General features: G+C 74.8%; 2 protein-coding genes across 2 annotated transcripts; both read right to left on the reverse strand.

Annotated features, from left to right (window-relative positions):
* Window positions 1-228: 228 nt before the first annotated feature.
* On the reverse strand, window positions 229-13,070 carry AURANDRAFT_70704 (hypothetical protein; the record flags this gene model as incomplete). The annotated part of the gene is made up of 11 exons (XM_009035138.1): window positions 229-655; window positions 1,066-2,693; window positions 2,919-8,021; window positions 8,256-8,525; window positions 8,725-9,100; window positions 9,176-9,385; window positions 9,419-9,660; window positions 9,692-10,711; window positions 10,947-12,025; window positions 12,076-12,311; window positions 12,352-13,070. The coding sequence occupies 11 exons, from the start codon at window positions 13,068-13,070 to the stop codon at window positions 229-231; spliced, it is 11,310 nt and encodes a 3,769-aa protein (XP_009033386.1).
* A 1,474-nt stretch (window positions 13,071-14,544) lies between these two features.
* Window positions 14,545-16,838, reverse strand: AURANDRAFT_61239 (hypothetical protein; the record flags this gene model as incomplete). Its single annotated transcript, XM_009035137.1, has 6 exons — window positions 14,545-14,964; window positions 15,018-15,080; window positions 15,128-15,260; window positions 15,325-16,262; window positions 16,389-16,437; window positions 16,513-16,838. 6 exons carry the CDS (start codon window positions 16,836-16,838, stop codon window positions 14,545-14,547), a joined length of 1,929 nt encoding a protein of 642 aa, XP_009033385.1.
* Between the last annotated feature and the right edge of the window lie 81 nt (window positions 16,839-16,919).

Consider the following 16,919-nt stretch of genomic DNA (forward strand, 5'->3'; position numbering starts at 1 on the left):
TGCGATTGATTGCTCACCTCACAGGTAAACACCCAAGAGGATCACCTGCATCAACGTCGCGCGGAACCCCGGCCGCCGCTGCGGCCTCGACGGCGCCGCGGACGCGTGCGCGAAGACGTGCGGCGCGTGCTGAGCGCCGCCCCCCTAGCCGCGCGAAAGCGAAGCGCCGCTACCCTCCCTCCTAACGAGACAGCAACAAAGCAATTACTTCTAGTACGAGACCATTCTTCACTGGCTCGGGAGGCGCGCGGCGGCGATCCAGGGCCGAGGCACGCGCCGGCTCGGCGGCCGCGAGGGCCGCGGCGTCGATGCGTCGTCAATGACGCGGTACGGCGGCCCGCGGCGGACGCGTCCGTGCGCGTCCCTCGCCGCGAACGTGATCATCTCGGAGTCGCCGTCGTCGTACTCGACGAGGAATGTGCCCGCCGTCTCCTCGCAGCGGTCCGCGACGGTCCCCGCGTACCAGCGGTCCTCGCGGTCCCAGTAGACCTCGACGCGCGTGCCCTCGGCGACGTCCCGCGCGACGTCCTCGACCGGCGGCGTCGCGTCCATGAGGCGGCAGGGCGCGCCGCGCGCTCGCGCGACGCCCTCGGCGTCGACCGGCGCGAGAAACATAAACTCCGTCTCGTTATCGTCGTCGTAGAGCACTTCGTACCTGCCCGTGGCGGCGTCTTGGCTTCTGACGGTGGCCGCGAACCAGGCGTCCATGCGATCCCAATAGATGGAGACCCGACACGGGGTCGTGAGATTCGTAGCGCTCATTCTTTCAGGCGGCAGGTCTGGTGCGCTGCTCTGTCGATTTCGAGCTCGAGCGCCTCGGAGTAAGATCGATCGAGCTCGAGCGCCTCGGAGTAAGATCGATCGATTTCGAGCTCGAGCCGCCTTGGAGTAGAACGAGGTACAAGACTTGTGATCGCTGTCCACTGTGGCAAAAACAACCTCCGACTCCACGCGGTTCCTCCCGGGCCCCCTACCTAGTTTAGAGACGCGTCAAGGCAAAAACAAGCTCCTCGAGACGACACACGAAGTCACAGTCACAGCTTTACGTTCGACGACGCGACGGACCGGCCGAGCCACTCGCTGGAGTCGCTGTCGCAGAGGTCGTCGACGGGCCGCCGGCGCTCCGGGAGGAAGGAGATCGTCAGGTCCGTGCGCACGGGGAAGTGGTCCGCGGGCGCGTCCGCGAGCATGTCCGCGAGCGCGTCGTGGTCGTCCTCGTCCGCCTCCGCGGCCTCGGGCGGCACGCCCATGAGCTCCGCGCCGTCGACGCGGACGCTCTCCGAGCGGCCGAAGGCGACGGCGCCGTCGATGACGCGGCCCTTCGTCGTCCAGGCCTTCTTGTCGTTGTGGTAGCCGTGGTACGAGCCCCAGCGCCAGCCCCTGGCGTCGAGGCCGCCCGGTGGCCAGAGCACGCGGAGGTTCGTGCGCCGCCACGCGTTGTCCGGGCCCGCCGCCATGTCGCGGAGGTCCTCGTTGAAGTCGCCGCAGAGCAGCGCCGCGTCGACGCCGCCGCCGCCGCCCCAGCGCCGGAGCCAGCGCCGCGCGGCCGCGCGCATGGTCCGGTCGCCGCAGCGCACGTGGACGCAGCCGAGGACGACGCGCGCGGCCTGGTCCGTGCCCGCGCCGCGGACGCGCAGGTCGACGTAGGGCAGCGTCCGCGGCGCCGCGGCGTTCGCGTCCGGGTCCCAGCCGTCTAACACCGCGTGGCCGGCGTCGGCGACGGCGACGTTCGTCGACGCGAGGATCGCGCGGCCGCGGAACGGCCCGCGCTCGAGCGGCGACGCGGCCATGGCGTCGCCGTCGACCCAGCGCAGCCCGCGGTCGAGGCCCAGCGCGAGGAGTTCGTGGAAGCGGTAGCGCGCGTCGACGGCGCCGTCCACGGGCACCTCCTGGAACGCGACGACGAGCGCGCCGCCGGGCCGCGCGCGCGCGGCCGCCCACGCGGCGTTGACGACTCTCGCGACGGCCGCGATCGCGCGGACCTGCGCGCCGCGGCCGCCGCGGTTCTCGCCGCCGAGGTTCCAGCTCAGCACCGACAGCGCCGCGGCCGCGGCGGGCCGCGGCGGCGACGCGGGCGACGCGCGGTCCCGCGTGCGGTACTCGGTCTCGTCGTCGCTGTAGTGGCCGTCGACGCGCTCGATGACGTGGCGCTTCAGGGGCGACAGGACCTTGGCGCGCTTCGCCGGCGGCTCCCCGGCCGCCGCGGGGCGCCGCGCGCGCTCCGGCGCGGCGACGGGCGCCGGCGCGGCCCAGCGGGCCGCGATCGCGCGCTCCTCCGCGGCGGACGCGGCGCGCGGCGGCGGCGCGAAGAGGTGGCGCGACACGCCGTCGAGCGCGCCGTAGGGCTCGAGCGCGGGCGCGCCGTGGTCGACGTCCTCCGCGGCGGCGACGGACGTCGGCGAGTCCGGCGAGTCGTCGGGCGTCGGCTCCGGCGGCGCGGCGTCGACGACGAACGCGTAGCCCGCGAAGGCCTTCGGGTGGAGCAGGCTGAAGGTCTGGCCCGCGCGCAGCGCGCGCGGCACGCGCGTCGCCGAGAAGCGCGCGCCGTCGCCGGCGATGTAGACGCCGTTGCTCGAATAGTTCGTGAGCACGACGCTCTCGTCGACGGCGGAGACGGACACGTGCTTGCCGCTGATCTTCGCGCTGTCGTTGACGACGACGCCGCAGCTCCGAGACCGGCCGATGACGAGCTCCTCCGGGTGGCGCGGCACGGGGTGTATTGTGTCGTCGCGCCGCAGGACGAAGCGCCGCGGTGGAGCCATTGCGCTCAGAGGGAAGGTTCGGACATCGTGCCTGCAGGCTTTCGCGCTCCTCGCCGGGGGTCCTACTTCACAGTCTTAGTCGCACGGCCGACCTCAGTAGTCGTCGCCGTCGTCGTCGTCGTCGTCGTCCGCGGCGTGGGCCGCGAGGCCCGCGACGTAGCGGAGCTTGTGGTGCGGCATCTTCGTCGCGTCGCCGCCCGTCGCGAGCACGGAGAGCGCGGTCGTCGCGTCGCCGTCGCCGGCCGCGCCCTGCGCGCGGTAGGCGAGGAGCCGCTCCTCGACGGTGCCGCGGAGGTAGTAGGCCGTCGTCCTGACGTCGCGCTGCTGGCCGATGCGGTGGCACCGGTTCATGGCCTGGGCCTCCTCGCCGACGCTGAGGAACGGCTCGAGGAGGAAGAGGTGCGCGGCGGCCGTGAGCGTGAGGCCCGCGGCGGCCGCGCCCGCGTGGAGGACGAAGACGGCGCAGTCGTCGCGCTCGCGCCACTCGCGCACCGCGGCGCTCAGCGCCGCGGCGCTGTCGCCCCGGCTGAGCGTGACGTGCCTGAGCCCCGCGCGGTCGAGCGCGAGCGACACGTGGCGCACGGCCGGCTTGATCGACGTGACGACGACGACCTTCTCGTTGACCTTGCCGCGGATCGCCGCGTCGATGTCGCGGAGCAGCCGGGCGATCTTCGCGGACGGGACCTCGCGCGCGGCCTCGAGGTGCGCGCCGAGCGCGTTGGGGATGTTCGGCGTGAGGTGGCGGTTCGCGAGGCGCGCGGGGCCGCCGCGGGGCAGCTCGAGCGCGTCGAGGTCCGCGTCGCCGCACGGCGTCCACTCGGGCGGCCGCCGCGGGTCCGGGGCCTCGCCGGCCGGCGCGGGCGCCGCCGCGGCCGGCGCGGCGCCGTCGTCCGCGGGCGCCTCCGCGCGCGCGGGGCGGCGCACGAGGACGCAGTCCCGGAGCACGAAGCCCTTGCGGCAGAGCGCGCAGTTGCCCTCGAGGCGGCCCTCGTCCGCGAGGCGGAGCGCGTCGTCGCGCTGGACGCCGCGGCGGACGGCCTGGTCCACGCCGCCCGTGAGCACGAGCTGCTGCGCGCAGCCGTAGCACGTCGCGTGGACGCAGCCCGTGTAGCAGAGGCTCCGCGCGCTCGGCGCGGCCGCCGGCGACGAGTCGCAGGTCGTGTAGCACACGGGGCACTTGGTCTCGGGCGGGCTCCGCTCCTCCTCGAGGCGCGCGAGGTCCTTGAGGCCCTGCTGCGCGACGCGCGCCGAGAGCTGGACCTTGATGGCGCCGGCCGCGGAGCCGCGGTTCGCGAAGAACGCGCGCGCCTCGACGGGGAACGTCGCGAGCAGCGCGGCGCGGCGCTCGACGTAGGCCTGGTGCACGGGCCGCCAGACCGCGCGCTGCTCGTCGGCGACCCGCTTGGCCGCGTCGTAGGCGGCCGCCGTGTCGCGCTCGTAGGCCGCGCGGTCCCCGCCGCGGGCCTTCTTGGCGTCCGCGGAGAGCGCGGTCCACTTGCGCGGCTTCTGCACCGCCGGCGGGCCGTTCTTGGCGTACTTGCCGAGGAGCGCGACGATCTCCGGCGTGTGCTCCGGCGCGTGCGCGCGCGCGAGCTCGTCGACGGCCCGCTTCTGCGCGGGCGTCGCGTCCTCGCCCATCTCCTCGAGCGCGCGGAGGTAGTCGCGCTCCGCGAGGCGGCCGGCGCGCGCGCCGGCGAGCGCGCGGTCCTCGAGGACGGCGAGCGAGTCGTCGGCGTCGCCGGACCGCGCCGCGACGAGCGCCGCCTTGGCCGCGTCCGCGGCCGACGCCGCCGTGGCGGCCTCGCCGCGGCGGTCGGTGCCCTCGGCGGCGCGCTCCGCGGCGGCGTCCGCGGCCTTGGCGACCGCGAGGAGCGACGCGCGGTCGTCGCCGCCCGCGGCGCCGTGCGCCGCCTCGTCCGCGGCGACGGCCGCGTGGGCCGTCGCCGCGGCCTCCTGGGCCGCGTCGCGGCGCCGGCGGCAGTCGCGCGCCGAGGCCTCGACGCGCAGCGCCAGCTGGCGCACGGCGACGAGCTTGAGCGCGTTCGCGGCGACCTCGTCGGCGGCCTCGCGCGTCGCGTCGCGGGCTTTCTTCCAGCCGACCTCCTTGGTCAGCAGGCCGACGGCCGCGACGGCGCCGCCGCCGTCGACGTCGTCGTCGAGGGCCGCGAACCGCTCGAGGAGCGGCAGGTCCTCGGCGCCGCGCCTCGCGAGCGCCCGGGCGACCTCGGCGCCGGGCAGCGCGCGCTCGACGACGAAGGCGGCGCAGGCCCGGCGGCGGCGCCGCAGCGCGAAGGCGCGGGCCGCGTCGTCGAAGCCGTCGGCGTCGGCGAGGTCCGACACGAGGAAGTCGTCGCCGTGGCCGAGCGCGAAGCGCGCGAGCGTCCACAGCAGCGCGGCGCGGCGCGCGCGGGCCTTGGAGTCGCGGCGCGACTGCTCGAGCTCCGCCGCGAGGCCGCGGACCTCGTCGAGGCGCTGCTGGATCGTGAGCATCGTGAGCGTGCGCTCGGACGCGCGCGCGCGGCCTGCGGCGCCCCCGGCGGCGACGGCGTGCGCGTCGCCGACGGCGAAGGCGTCCTCGCGGCCGATGCGGCTCGTGAGGTAGTCGTCGTAGGCCTCGCGGTCGCCGTAGATGCCGTCGCACCGCGCCGCGAACGCGGGGTCGCCGTCGTACTTGCGCAGGTTCTCCTCGCGGAGCCGCGCCCAGCGGTCCGCCTCGCGCTGCCGCGCGCCGGCGCCCTCGGCGCGCGCGCGGTCCCGCCGCCGGTCGCCCGCGTTGCGGTCCGCGGCCGCGAGGCGCGCGATGGCCTCGCCCGCGGAGACGACGGGCGGCGCGTACTGGAGCAGGCCCGCGGACTGGCCGTCGGCGCCCGCGTGGACGCCGCGCACGTTCCGGTTGTAGAAGCGGAGGAGCTCGTCGACGTCCTTGGCGTCCGTGAGCGCCGGCGCGGCGGCGCCTCGCTTGCCCGCGAGGCCGACGCACGCGTGGCGGAGCACGCGGAGCGCGCGCTCGCGGACGGCGCTCGCGGCCTTGTCCCCGGACCCGGCCGCGGCGCCGGCGCCCGGCGCGGGGAGCTGGTCGACGACGGCGCCGGCGACGGCGCCGAGCGCGCGGAGCACGACGGCCTCGGACGACTCGCCGACGTCGACGGCGACGACGCCGTCGCTCCGGCTCGGGAGCTCGAGGATGGGCCGGCCCTCGAGGTCGCCCGACGCGTAGACCTGGCCCTTGGAGTGGCGCATGGCGACCGTGCGCAGGAGCAGCTCGAGGCGCTCGAGGGCCGCGGGGTCCCGGAGGTCCCAGGGCCGCTGCACGCAGTGGTGCCAGAAGCCGTCGGACGCGTCGGAGAGGCTGAAGGGGTAGACGCCGAGGAACCGGAGCTCGCCGTTGAGGTCGAGGATGCCGTCGCAGAGCGGCGTGCCGCTCACCATCCACCGCGACGACGCCCAGAGGTCCGCGCACGTCCGCGCGAGCACCGTGTTCGGCGACGACACCATCTGCATCTCGTCGAGGACGACGCGGTGCCAGTGGATCTGGCTCAGCGGCTGCGCGTCGCCGTTGTTCGCGCCACGCCGCTTGTCGTAGACGGGCCCCGTCAGCGCGTTGTAGGTCGTCACGACGACGTCGTGGTCCGCGAGCCGCTCGAGGGCCGCGCGGCGCTGGACGAAGAACTCGCGCTTCGTCGCCTTCTTGCCGCCGGCGCCGCGGAGGTCGCAGCGCTCGGGCACGAGGGCCTTGCGGTCCTCGTCCGTGACGAAGCACGCGACCCGGGGGCCCGGCGCGACCGTCGACTTGCGGATCTCGTCGAGCCACTGCGACACGAGCGCCGGCGGGAGCACGAGGAGCGTGGCCCGCGACGCCGCGAGGGGCTTCGCCGCGCCGTCGTCCGGCGCCTCGCGCTCGTCCGCGGCGAGGTCCGCGGCCGCGAGCGCCGCGGCCGTCGCGGGCCGCGCGCAGACGAGGCTCAGCATCTCGAGGGTCTTGCCCATGCCCATCTCGTCGGACAGCAGCCCGCCGTGGACCGTCGGCGGCGCCTCGAGCCTCGCCTCGCCGAGGTCCGGCGCGTAGTAGAAGCAGCCGCCGTCGACGAAGTCGCGCCGCTCCCAGAAGAGGCCGTTGAGGCCCCGGTCGAGCTCCTCCATGGACCGCATCCAGCGGAGCGCCATGAGCTGGTAGGGCTTCATGGGCAGCGCGATCTCCGCCGGCTGCGCGTCCTCGGGGCCGCCGCAGTGCTCCGCGGACCGCATGACGCCCTCGAGCGTGAAGGGCGCCGCGGCCGCGGCGCCGGACGTGACGAAGAGGTCCGCCGTCGGCGGCGGCGCCTCGCGGCGGAGCACGGCGCCCGCGGGCGCGATGTGGTTGAGCACGGCCTTGACCGCGTCGTCGGCGATGAGGTAGAAGAGGAGCCGCGTCGCGTAGACGCGGACCTCGACGTCGAGGCCGCCGGCGCCGCGCGCGGCGACGCAGACGCAGCGGAGGCACGGCGCCTTGTGCGGCAGGTGCGCCGGCGCCATGAGGCCGTGCGCGGCCTCGAGGAACGGCACCGCGGCCGCGGCGCGCGCGAGGAGCTTGCCCTGGCGGACCTTGTCGAGGAGCCGCTTCACCGTCGTCGTCGCCTCGTCCTTGTCCTTGCCGGGCTCGCCGTCGGCGTTGAAGCGCTCGACGCCGTAGTGCGTCCGCGTCGCCTTCGCCGTCGGGTTCACGGCGCGGCAGAGGTCGCGGAGCTCCCGGCCGGCGTCGCCGCCCGCGGCGACGTCGAAGGCGACGAGGCTCGTGCCCAGGAGCCGGCACGGCTCCGCGTCCTCGGCCATGCACTGGGCCGAGAGCACGCCCGACAGCTCGCCCTCCCAGGCCAGCGCCGCGCGGTCCGCGGCGTCGACGCGGTGGAGGCCGAACGGCCGCGACACGCCCGGCCGGTTCCCGGCCCGCGGCTCGCCCGCGCGGTGCGGCTGCCGCGCGGCGCCGGACCCGAAGGCGATCGTCGGCGGAGCCGGCGGTGGCGGCGGCGGCGGCGGCGGCGCTTCGGCCTTGACCTTCTTCGGCGCCTTGGCCTTCTTGGTCGACGGCGCCGAGGTTGGCGCCTCCGTCTTGACCTGCGCCGCCGACGCCGGCGCGGGGCGCTTTTTCGCCGTCGATTTCGCCGGCGCCTTCTTTTTCTTCGACGCCTCCTGCTTGGGCGTGCCGCCCTTGCGCTTCGGAGCCATGGTGGGTGGGACGACCAGCGAGGGACGACCAGCGAGGGACGACCAGCGAGGGACGACCTGCGACGGTCGGCAGCGGCGGCGGGCGCGGCGGTCTAGGTCACCGCGGAGGCCACTGCGGCGGGCGCGGTCCAGGTCACCGAGAGCTCTCCGCGCGCCAAGTTTTTCAAGTCACTGCTCTTGAGGAGTAGTTGAGGCAGGCGACGCCTCCAGCGCAGCCGACGCCTCGCCGACCGCGGCACCATATCCCCGAAACCAGCCCATGTTACTCGCACATGCACCCTACCCCCCGACACCCAGGATCCCGTCGGCGAGCCGCTCCGCCGCCTCCGCGGCGACGGCGACGACGGTGCTGTGGACGTTGCCGTTCGGGATCGCCGGGAACGAGGACGAGTCCGCGACGTGGAGGTTCGCGGCGCCGCGGACGCGGAGGTCGCGCGGTCGGAGCGCGCCGCCGGCGCCGAAGTGGGCGGAGCAGCACCAGTGGCTGTTCGCCGTGAAGTGGGACCGGACCCAGGCGTGGAGGTCGCCCGGCTCGCTCCCCGGCTCGTCCTCGCGGAGCACCTGTGTGGAAATCAAATCTTCAACCCGACTTCAATGTGCGCGTAATTGAACGGATTGCGCCGGGCTCTTCGGCTGAGCTTCGAGAACTCGATGAGAGCAATCGATTCGTCCAAAAATCAGCCGAATCGACTTCGATTTGATCGAGATAGAGAGTTCTGAAGTTTGGTGGGGACCCCCCAAACCAGTGGTTGATTTCCACACAGCGGAGCACGAAGTCGCGGAGCGGCGCGCGCGCGAAGATCTCGCGGACGCGGCGGACGCCGGCCGCGAGGCGCGCGACGTCGCGGTCGTCGATGCCGCCGCCGTCGGCGTAGGGCACGCGGTGCGGCAGGAGCTCGAGCGTCGGCCCGGCGCCGCCGGGCACGACGGCGTAGGCCGTGTCCGGGCGCACGACGGCGACGGTGACGATGGCCTGGTCGAAGCGCACGCGCGCGGCGCTCGCGCGGCCCTCGCGCCGCTCCTCGAGGTGGGGCTCGATGCGCACGGGGAAGACCGTGAGCTGCAGGTCCGGCGGTTTCGCCTCGTCGCCGCCGCTGTGCAGGAACGCGCCCGCGGAGAAGCCCGGGTAGCCGAACCTACGACGCGCGCGTATGCTTCCCCGGTCGAACTCCCTCGAACGTCGCCGCGGCCGGCGGGACGCCGAGCCGAACGCGCGCGAGTAGCTACCGAAGGGCTTGCCCCGCGTCCAGTTGAGGAAGCGGCCGTAGAGGCCCGCCATGTCCGCCGTGAGCGCCGGGTCCACGTCGTAGACGACGGCGACGGCGGGGTGGTCCTGCAGCCCGACGCCGACGCCGTCGTTCGCGACGATCGTCTCCAACCCCGCGGCCTCGAGCGTGTCCCGGTCGCCGACGCCGCTGCGCCTACCGCGCGCGACGATGTTTTCCGGTCAAAACCTCTCGAAACGGCCGCGGGACGCCGCGGCGCGCTGGAGCAGGTGCGGCGTGAGCACGGCGCCGGCGGCGAGGACGACCGTCGCGCCGTCGCCGAGCGCGACGCGCGCGGTCCGCGGCGGGGGGCCCGCGTCGCCGTCCGCGCCGAGCGCGACGTCGAGGCCGACGACGGCCCGGTCCCCCGCGGCGTCCGGCGGCCCGAAGCGCAGCTTCGTCACCGTCGCGCCCGCGCGGATGTCCAGGCCCTTGACGGGCGCGTAGCCGCCGACCTGCGACGGGAGCGTCCGCGGCGGCCGAACCCCTTCCCTTGCGCGGGCCGCGCGCGGTCCCGCCGAGCATCGCCGCCGCCGCGGATTCCCGCAGGCCGTCGCGGATGTTGAAGCTGTAGTAGCCCGCCCCCACGCGGCCGCCGTCCGGGTCGTTGAAGTCGAAGTTCCGCGGGAGCGCGCGGCCGTAGGCCGGCGACGTCACCGTCTCTAAAAATTTCCGCGCGAGCAGGTCGCGGTAGAGGGCGCCCGACGTCGCCAGGGGCCCGCCGACGGCGTGGTGCGGCGGCGTGCCCATGCCCACGGACGCCGGCGCCCAGCCCTGGTCCACCTCGCCCTGGTCCCCCTGCCAGTCCTCCATCTCGAGGTAGCGCCGCTCGACGGCGGGCCACGTCCAGTCGCTGCAGTTCCAGCCCTCGACGTCGCTCTGCAGCGCGCGCACGTAGAGCATGGCGTTGTGGACGCCGCAGCCGCCGACGGCGCGCGCGAGGAAGAAGCCCGGCAACGACCAGAGGTAGCGCGGGAGCTTCGCGACGTAGGACCACGCCAAGGGCACGTCGAAGACCGTTCGGTCTCTGAACAGCCAGTCGGAGCCGCCGAGCACGCGCTGGGAGCCGCCGCCGCTCTCGAGGAGCAGGACCCGCTTCTCCGTGCCGGCGAAGCGCGCCGCGAGCCGCGCGGCGACGACGGAGCCCGCGGGGCCCGCGCCGACGACGACCGCGGCGTACGCGCCGCCGTCGATGGGGTCGCCGATCGTCCCCGCGACCGGCCTGGGCCCCCGGGCGTAGCCGAAGACGACCGACGCGCCGAGCGACGCCGCGAGGCCCAGCGCGAAGCCCACGAGCATCCGCGGCCAGCCGCCGTCGCGGCGCTCGAACTCCGCGCGCGCGTCCGCGAGCGACATGTCGCGCCGCGACAGCCGCAGGGGGCGGGACGTGCCGCCGTAGCTATAACTCCTCACCCGCAGGCCCGGCGCCTCCGGCGACTCCGGCTCCATGAAGCGCACATCGGGCAGGCTCTTGCTCGGCGCCTCGAGGGGCTGCTCCATGGTCGCCGCGCGAGACGGCGTTCCGGGCGCGTCGCCGCTCGAGATGCGCAGCCGGAGGGCTCGTCGCGTCGCCGAGGTATGTGTCTCTCGTCGACGGAGCGAAGACCGCCGTTCTAGACGGCGACCATGGGATCTTGGCTGGCGGCAGAATGTGCGCGTTTCCAAGTGCGCGTCACCTTGAAGAAGACTTTTACCCGTCGCCGCGCTGGAGCCGCACCCAGCCGCCGCGGACGGGGTCGAGGGCGTCGGCGAGGGCGTCCGCCGGGTCGCCGTCGCGGCCGCCGCAGCCGAAGTCGACGGGCCCCGCCTGGAGCCAGTGGCCGCGCGCCGCGAGGACCATGGCGAGCATGTCCGGGATGAGCTTGACGTTCTGGTCGTAGAGAAACTGGGGGGTGTCGCGGATGCCCGGCCCCTTGCTGAACTCGATGAGGTAGGGCTCGCCGGCGTCGTCGACGATGAAGTCGACGCCGAGGAACGCGAACTGGCCCGGCCGCCAGTCGTCGCTCAAAAAGTCCGTCCTGTTGCTCCGCGCGCGCGTCGAGCCGCCGCGGTCGCCCTTGAGCGCCGCGCCGACGGCGTCGGCGACGGCGTCGCGGAAGGACGCGTCGAGGCCGCGCCGCGTCTTCGCCGTGCGCCGCTCGACGACGTCGCCGAGCGCGGCCCACGGCAGGCGCAGCGACCCGTCGCCGACGGCGTCGGCGTCGGCGTCGTAGCCCTCGATCTTTTTCTGGAACGTGTGGTTCGTCACGTGGGCCTCGCGGTCGAGCTCGACGAGGCGCCCGCCGCCGGCCGCGCCGACGCCCGGGAACGGCCGGCCCGACGCGCGGAGGTAGCCCTCGTGGAAGTAGCAGAGCAGGCCCGCGCGGTCCGCGCCGCCCTCGCGGTCCCGCAGGGGCAGCGAGACGATGAGCAGGTAGCAGCGGACGTCGAACTTGCGGCCGTCGTCCAAAAGTAAGGGCCGCGCGACGTACGACTGGACGACGACCTCGCGCGTGTCGCCGAAGGAGCTCTTCAGCGCCTCCTCGAGCGCGTCCGTGGCGGCCTCTAACCGGAAGACCTTGATGCCCCGGCCGCAGGCGCCCCGCGACGGCTTGACGATGACGACGGCCTCGCCGCCGGGCGCCGCGGCCGCCGCGAGCACCGAGCCGAGGTCGCCGCCGACGACGGCGAAGGCGACGTCCGGCGACCCCCGGGGGCTCGACCGCTTGCAGACGCAGGTCGCCGGGTGCCGCGGCCGTTTCACGTGGCGCATGAGCGCGAGCGCGAGGCGCGCCTTGCACGTCAGCGCGTCCTCGCCTACGACGGCGCGCCGTCAAAACGTCGACAAAAGATCGCGGGGCGCGCACCGGGGAAGTGGTTCACGAGGTGGCGCGCGGACAGCGACGGCGTCGCCTTCAACGGGTGGTCGAGCGGCGCGACGTCGCCGCCGAAGCGCTTCGCCGAGCGGATGTAGCAGAAGTCCGTCTGGCTGAAGAAGTCGCGCGTCGCGTCCTCGCCGCGCACGAAGCGGCCCCGCTCGTCCGTCGCGGGCTCCCAGCCCTTGGCGAGCATGAAGTCGACGACGAGGCGCGCGACGAAGGACCTAACGGGGTTGGACGGCTCCTCGCTTTCCCGCGCGAAACGCGCTCGACGCCGCGAGGGGCCCGTTGTCGATCCAGAAGCGCGGCGTCGCGGCGTCGTCGTAGATGGGGAAGCCGTCGGCGTCGTGGCGGTACATGACGCGCCGGCCCGGCGCGCGGCGGAGCCCGAGGTCGAAGCCCGCGTCGCCGTCGTATCGCACGCCGACGACGTCGCCGTCGCGCAGGCCGCACGCGGCGACGGTGTCCCCGTCGCGGAAGGGCTCGAAGGCCGCGCCGCTCGCGCCCCGCGACGGCAGCAGGCTCCCGTCGCCCGCGCGGAGCCGGTTCTGCGCCGTGGCCATGACGCGCCGCTCCGACGTCGGGCCCCGGCCGCACTCGATGCGCTCGAAGGTGAGCGACTTGCCCGTCGTCGCGTGCGCGGTTGCGGCGATCTTCCGCCGGACCTCGAGGATCGTCGTCGTCGGCGCGCACGCGACGTCGCAGAAGGGCGTCCCGTCGTGCGGGTTCAAGGCCCGCAGCGTGAGCGCCGCGCCGTCCCGCGCGACGAGCGGGCCGAAGCCGAGCGGCGCGCCGTCGATGAGCACGTACTGGCCCGCGGCGAGCTGCAGCCACCCGTCGACGACGGCGAGGGGCTCCAGCACGTCGCCGCGCTTCCGCAGGCCCACGCAGGGCGCGTCCGTGGACGGCGCGCCGCGCACGGCGACGCGCGGGCCGTGCACGACCGTCCACGTTTCGGGCGCGGCGTCGTCGAAGTCGCTCATTGTTGCAAATGCTTATTGGTGTTGCACGGCTAAGCGTTCGGAAAGAGCTCGTCGAAGCGCCGGTCCATCACGATTTGCCACGGCATCGTCACGGCTCTCCGATGGCACTCGCCGAAGCTGCCGCTGCGGCAAGAACGATGGTCTCGCGTGGCAGCGCCTTCTCGGTGCTCGCCGTCGTCGCGACGCTCCTCTCTCTAACCTCGGCCGCTCCGAGTTGCTGCGAAGCGAAGGCGCGCCTCGCGCGGCAGCGCTTCATCGCCGACCCGGACGCCGTCCCGCCGGACTTCGACAGCGAAGGCCGGCCGCGGCTCGTCGCTGATCATTGTGCAATCCAGCCTGAGGAGTGGGACGAGGAGGACGACGGGCCCTGGGAGCCGCCGCTCGCGGAGAACGAGGACTTTTCGTGGAAGGCGCCGCGCGTGCCGAACCCGGACTACGCCCCGCCTCCCTTCGCCGACGAGCTCCGGACCGAGGTCGAGAAGGCGCTCCCCTGGGTCGTCGTCGGCGTCCTGGTGACGGCGGCCCTCGAGGCCCTGCAGCTGCCGTTCGCGAGCCTCGGCGGCGTGCTGGCGCGCGCGGGCCCCCTCGGCGGCGCGGCCGTCGGCCTCGCGACGCCGCTCTGCTCGTGCGGCGCGTTGCCCGTCGCCGCGGGCCTCGCGGCGTCGGCGCCGCTGCGCGCCGTCGTCGCCTTCCTGACGGCGTCGCAGTCCGCGGGGCTCGACTCCGCGGCCATCACCTGGGGCCTCCTGGGCCGCGCCGCGGCGCTCTGGCGCCTCGGCGGCGCGCTGCTGCTCGCCGCGGCCGCGGGGCTCGCCGTCGGCGGCGGCGACGGCGCGGCGGCGGCGCCCGCCGCGGCGCCCGCCGCCGTCGCGCCCCGGCGCGGCCGCCTCGCGGCGGCCTTCAAGGCCGCCGTCGGCTCCGCGCGCGACGCGTTCCCGCCGGTGCTTCTGGGCCTCGCGGGCGGCGCGGCCGCGCTGCGCTGGCTGCCGCCGCTGCCCCAGGCCCACGACGACTACGCCGACGGGCTCCTGCCGCGCGTCGCCGTGCTCGCCGCGGCCCTGCCCCTCCAGCTCTGCGAGCACTCGACGGTGACCGCCGCGCGGGCGATTAGGGACGCGGGCGGCAGCCCGGGCCTCGCGTTCGCGTTCCTCCTGTCGGCGCCGGCGACGAACCTGCCGAGCCTTTTGTTGCTCGTCGCCGCGCGCCGCGAGCGCGCGCGCGCCGCGGCGCTGCGCGTCGCCGCCGCCATCGCGGCGACGGCGCTCGCGCTGTCCTACGCCGTCGATTTCGCGGGCGCGGACCTCTTCGTCGAGCGCGACGACGCCGTCGGCACCATGGCCACCTTCCCGCCCTGGTTCGTCGACGCCTGCCCCTGGCTCGCGGCGTGGCTCGCCGTCGCGGCCGTCGTCGACGCGCTCCAGGGCCGCCGCGCGGCCGCGCTCCCGCCGTGCTGCCGCCCCGACAAGAAGTGCCACTAAGGTTGCAACGCGGCGACGGCGTGCCGCCACGCGCGGTCCGCGCGGTCCGCGCGCGCGTCCTCGGCCGCGCGCGCGCGCCGGTCGCCGCGCCAGACGTCCTCGCCGACGGCGGTGACGCGGTCCCGGTTCGCGTCGTAGTCGCGCACGCGCCGCCTCCAGGCGCCGACGTCGGCCTCGGCCGCCGCCGCGTCGTCGAAGACGAAGACGCCGCGCATCGGGCCGAAGGGGTCCGGGCGCGCCGGCGGCGGCAGGTGGCGCAGGAGCGGGCCGACGGGGCTCCGCCGCAGGAACGCCTCGTCGACGAACTCCGTGCAGAGCGTGCAGGCGACGTTGCGGCCGTGCTGCACGTGGAGCATGCGGCAGGCGTCGTCCTTGACGAACGCGAGCGGCACGCCGGCGCTCTCGAGCTTCGCGACCTGCCGCGGGCGGCTTTTGCGGGCGACGGGCGCGGGGGACGCCGCCGCGGGACCCAGCTCGCGTCCTCGCCCCAGTTCGTGTCCTTCCAGCGGACGGCGTCCCAGGCGGACCGCGCCTGAGATGACGCGCGTGTCCCCGTGGATAAAAAACGGCTCGGTATACGCCGGACCGCGCGTAGACGAAGCCGAAGCCGCGGGACTTGCGCTCCGTCTCGACGAGCGACGCGGGCACGGCCGCCGGGGGATCCGCGGCGTCGAACGCGCCGGCGACGCGCGTCTCGGCGTCGTAGGCGAACCTGGCAGGAAAAGAGTCGAAACGGACGCGCGCGGAACACTCATGTTGAAGCGAACTTGAATCACTCTTTTCCTGCCCTGTAGGCGAACCACTTGTCGAGCTTCGCCAAACCCGCGCCGCCCGCGTCCGCGAGGGCTTTCACCATGGTCGGCAGGTACGACGGCCCGTACAAATCGTCGTCGTCGAAGTTCGCGACGACGGGCGATGTCGCGAGCTCCGCGAGCGCGCGGTTCCGCTTCTCGCCGATCGTCAAATCGTTCGCGGCGCCGCGGACGTGCACGTAGGTCACGCGCGGGTCCGCGCAGTTCGAGAAGAAGGGCGACGGCGCCGGCCCGCTGTCGACGACGATGAGCCGCCGCGGCCCTGAGTAGTCGGAGCATGCGAAGGACGCGTAGCAGCCCGCGTGGTGCGCCGCGCGCGAGGCCGTCGTCGGCACGAGTACGTCGACGGCGTCGCCGTAGCGCACGGGTTTCGGCGGCGGCGGCGGCGCGAGTTTTGACGCGTCGAGCCAGCCGCGGCCGCGGACGAGGCACGCGGTGGACAGGGCGGACGATAGCTGTTCGTCGATGATCTCGACGACGTCGCCGGCCTCGACGCGGTCGCCCAGGGCCGCGCTCGTCGCTTCCGGGCTCCAGCGCAGCTCCGCGCCGCCGAGGACCGCCGCGCGGCGCGCGTACCATGCCGCGCCCGGCGGCGCGGCCGACAGCGCCTCCCGCAGCGGCGCGGCGGCTGTCGCCGCGACCGCCGCGGACTGGACCCAGCCCCCGCGGCCGAGCCGCGCCCAGCCGCCGCGGCGCTCGAGCACCTGGAACGACGCGCCGGCGACGAGCCAGCCCAGCGGCCGGCAGTCGGCGACCGGCGCGTCGACGACGAGCGTTTTTTGCAGCACCCGCACCTCCTCGACCGTGCGCGCATCATCATCACGTTCTTTGGCGACGGCGCGCTCATCATCATCATCGGGTTCGTTGGCGACGGCGCGCCGCTGGCGCGACGCGACGAAGGCCTTGAAGGAAGCCATTCAGGCAGCCCCAGACGTGTTATCTGGCGGCCATGCTCTCCGAGGCTTCACGCCTTCAACCTCGGCTTCAACGTGCATCATCGTGTCGCGACACGCCAAAGCCCGAGAAACAACGCCCTCCATCCCAGAGAGGGCGACGCGCCGCTCCGCGTGGGGCGATCTGCGCGCCCCCGCGGGGTCGGCCGCGGTGAGTAAAACTTAACGCGCGCGCGAACGCGCGGCCCGCGGCCTCTACTTGGCCTTCATGCGCTGCGCGCGCTTGCGCTTCTTGACCTTGTGCTTGTTCATCATCTTTCGTCGGCGCTTCATCGTGCTCTCGAAGACGCGCGCGAAGCCCGGCAGCAGCGCACGCGTCGAGACGAGCGGCGCGGCGGCCGGCCGCGCGAGGACGTGCAGGGAGCGCCGCGCCGCCGCGGGCGCCAGGAGCGCGCCGAGCGCGCCGCCGCCCGGCGTCGCCCAGGCCGCCGGCGCCGCGGCCCGGAGCGTCGCGGCGCAGGGCGATGACCAGGTGCAGGTCGCCGGCGTCGCGGCGCGTCGCACGAGCGCGCGCCACGCGAACATGGCTGCACGACCCACGCGACTCGGCGGAAAGGGGTTCGGCGATGAGCAACGCCTTGACGAGAAAGTACGACCCACGCTGAA

This window comes from Aureococcus anophagefferens (genome assembly GCF_000186865.1).
Source record: "Aureococcus anophagefferens unplaced genomic scaffold AURANscaffold_2, whole genome shotgun sequence".
NCBI lineage: Eukaryota > Pelagophyceae > Pelagomonadales > Pelagomonadaceae > Aureococcus > Aureococcus anophagefferens.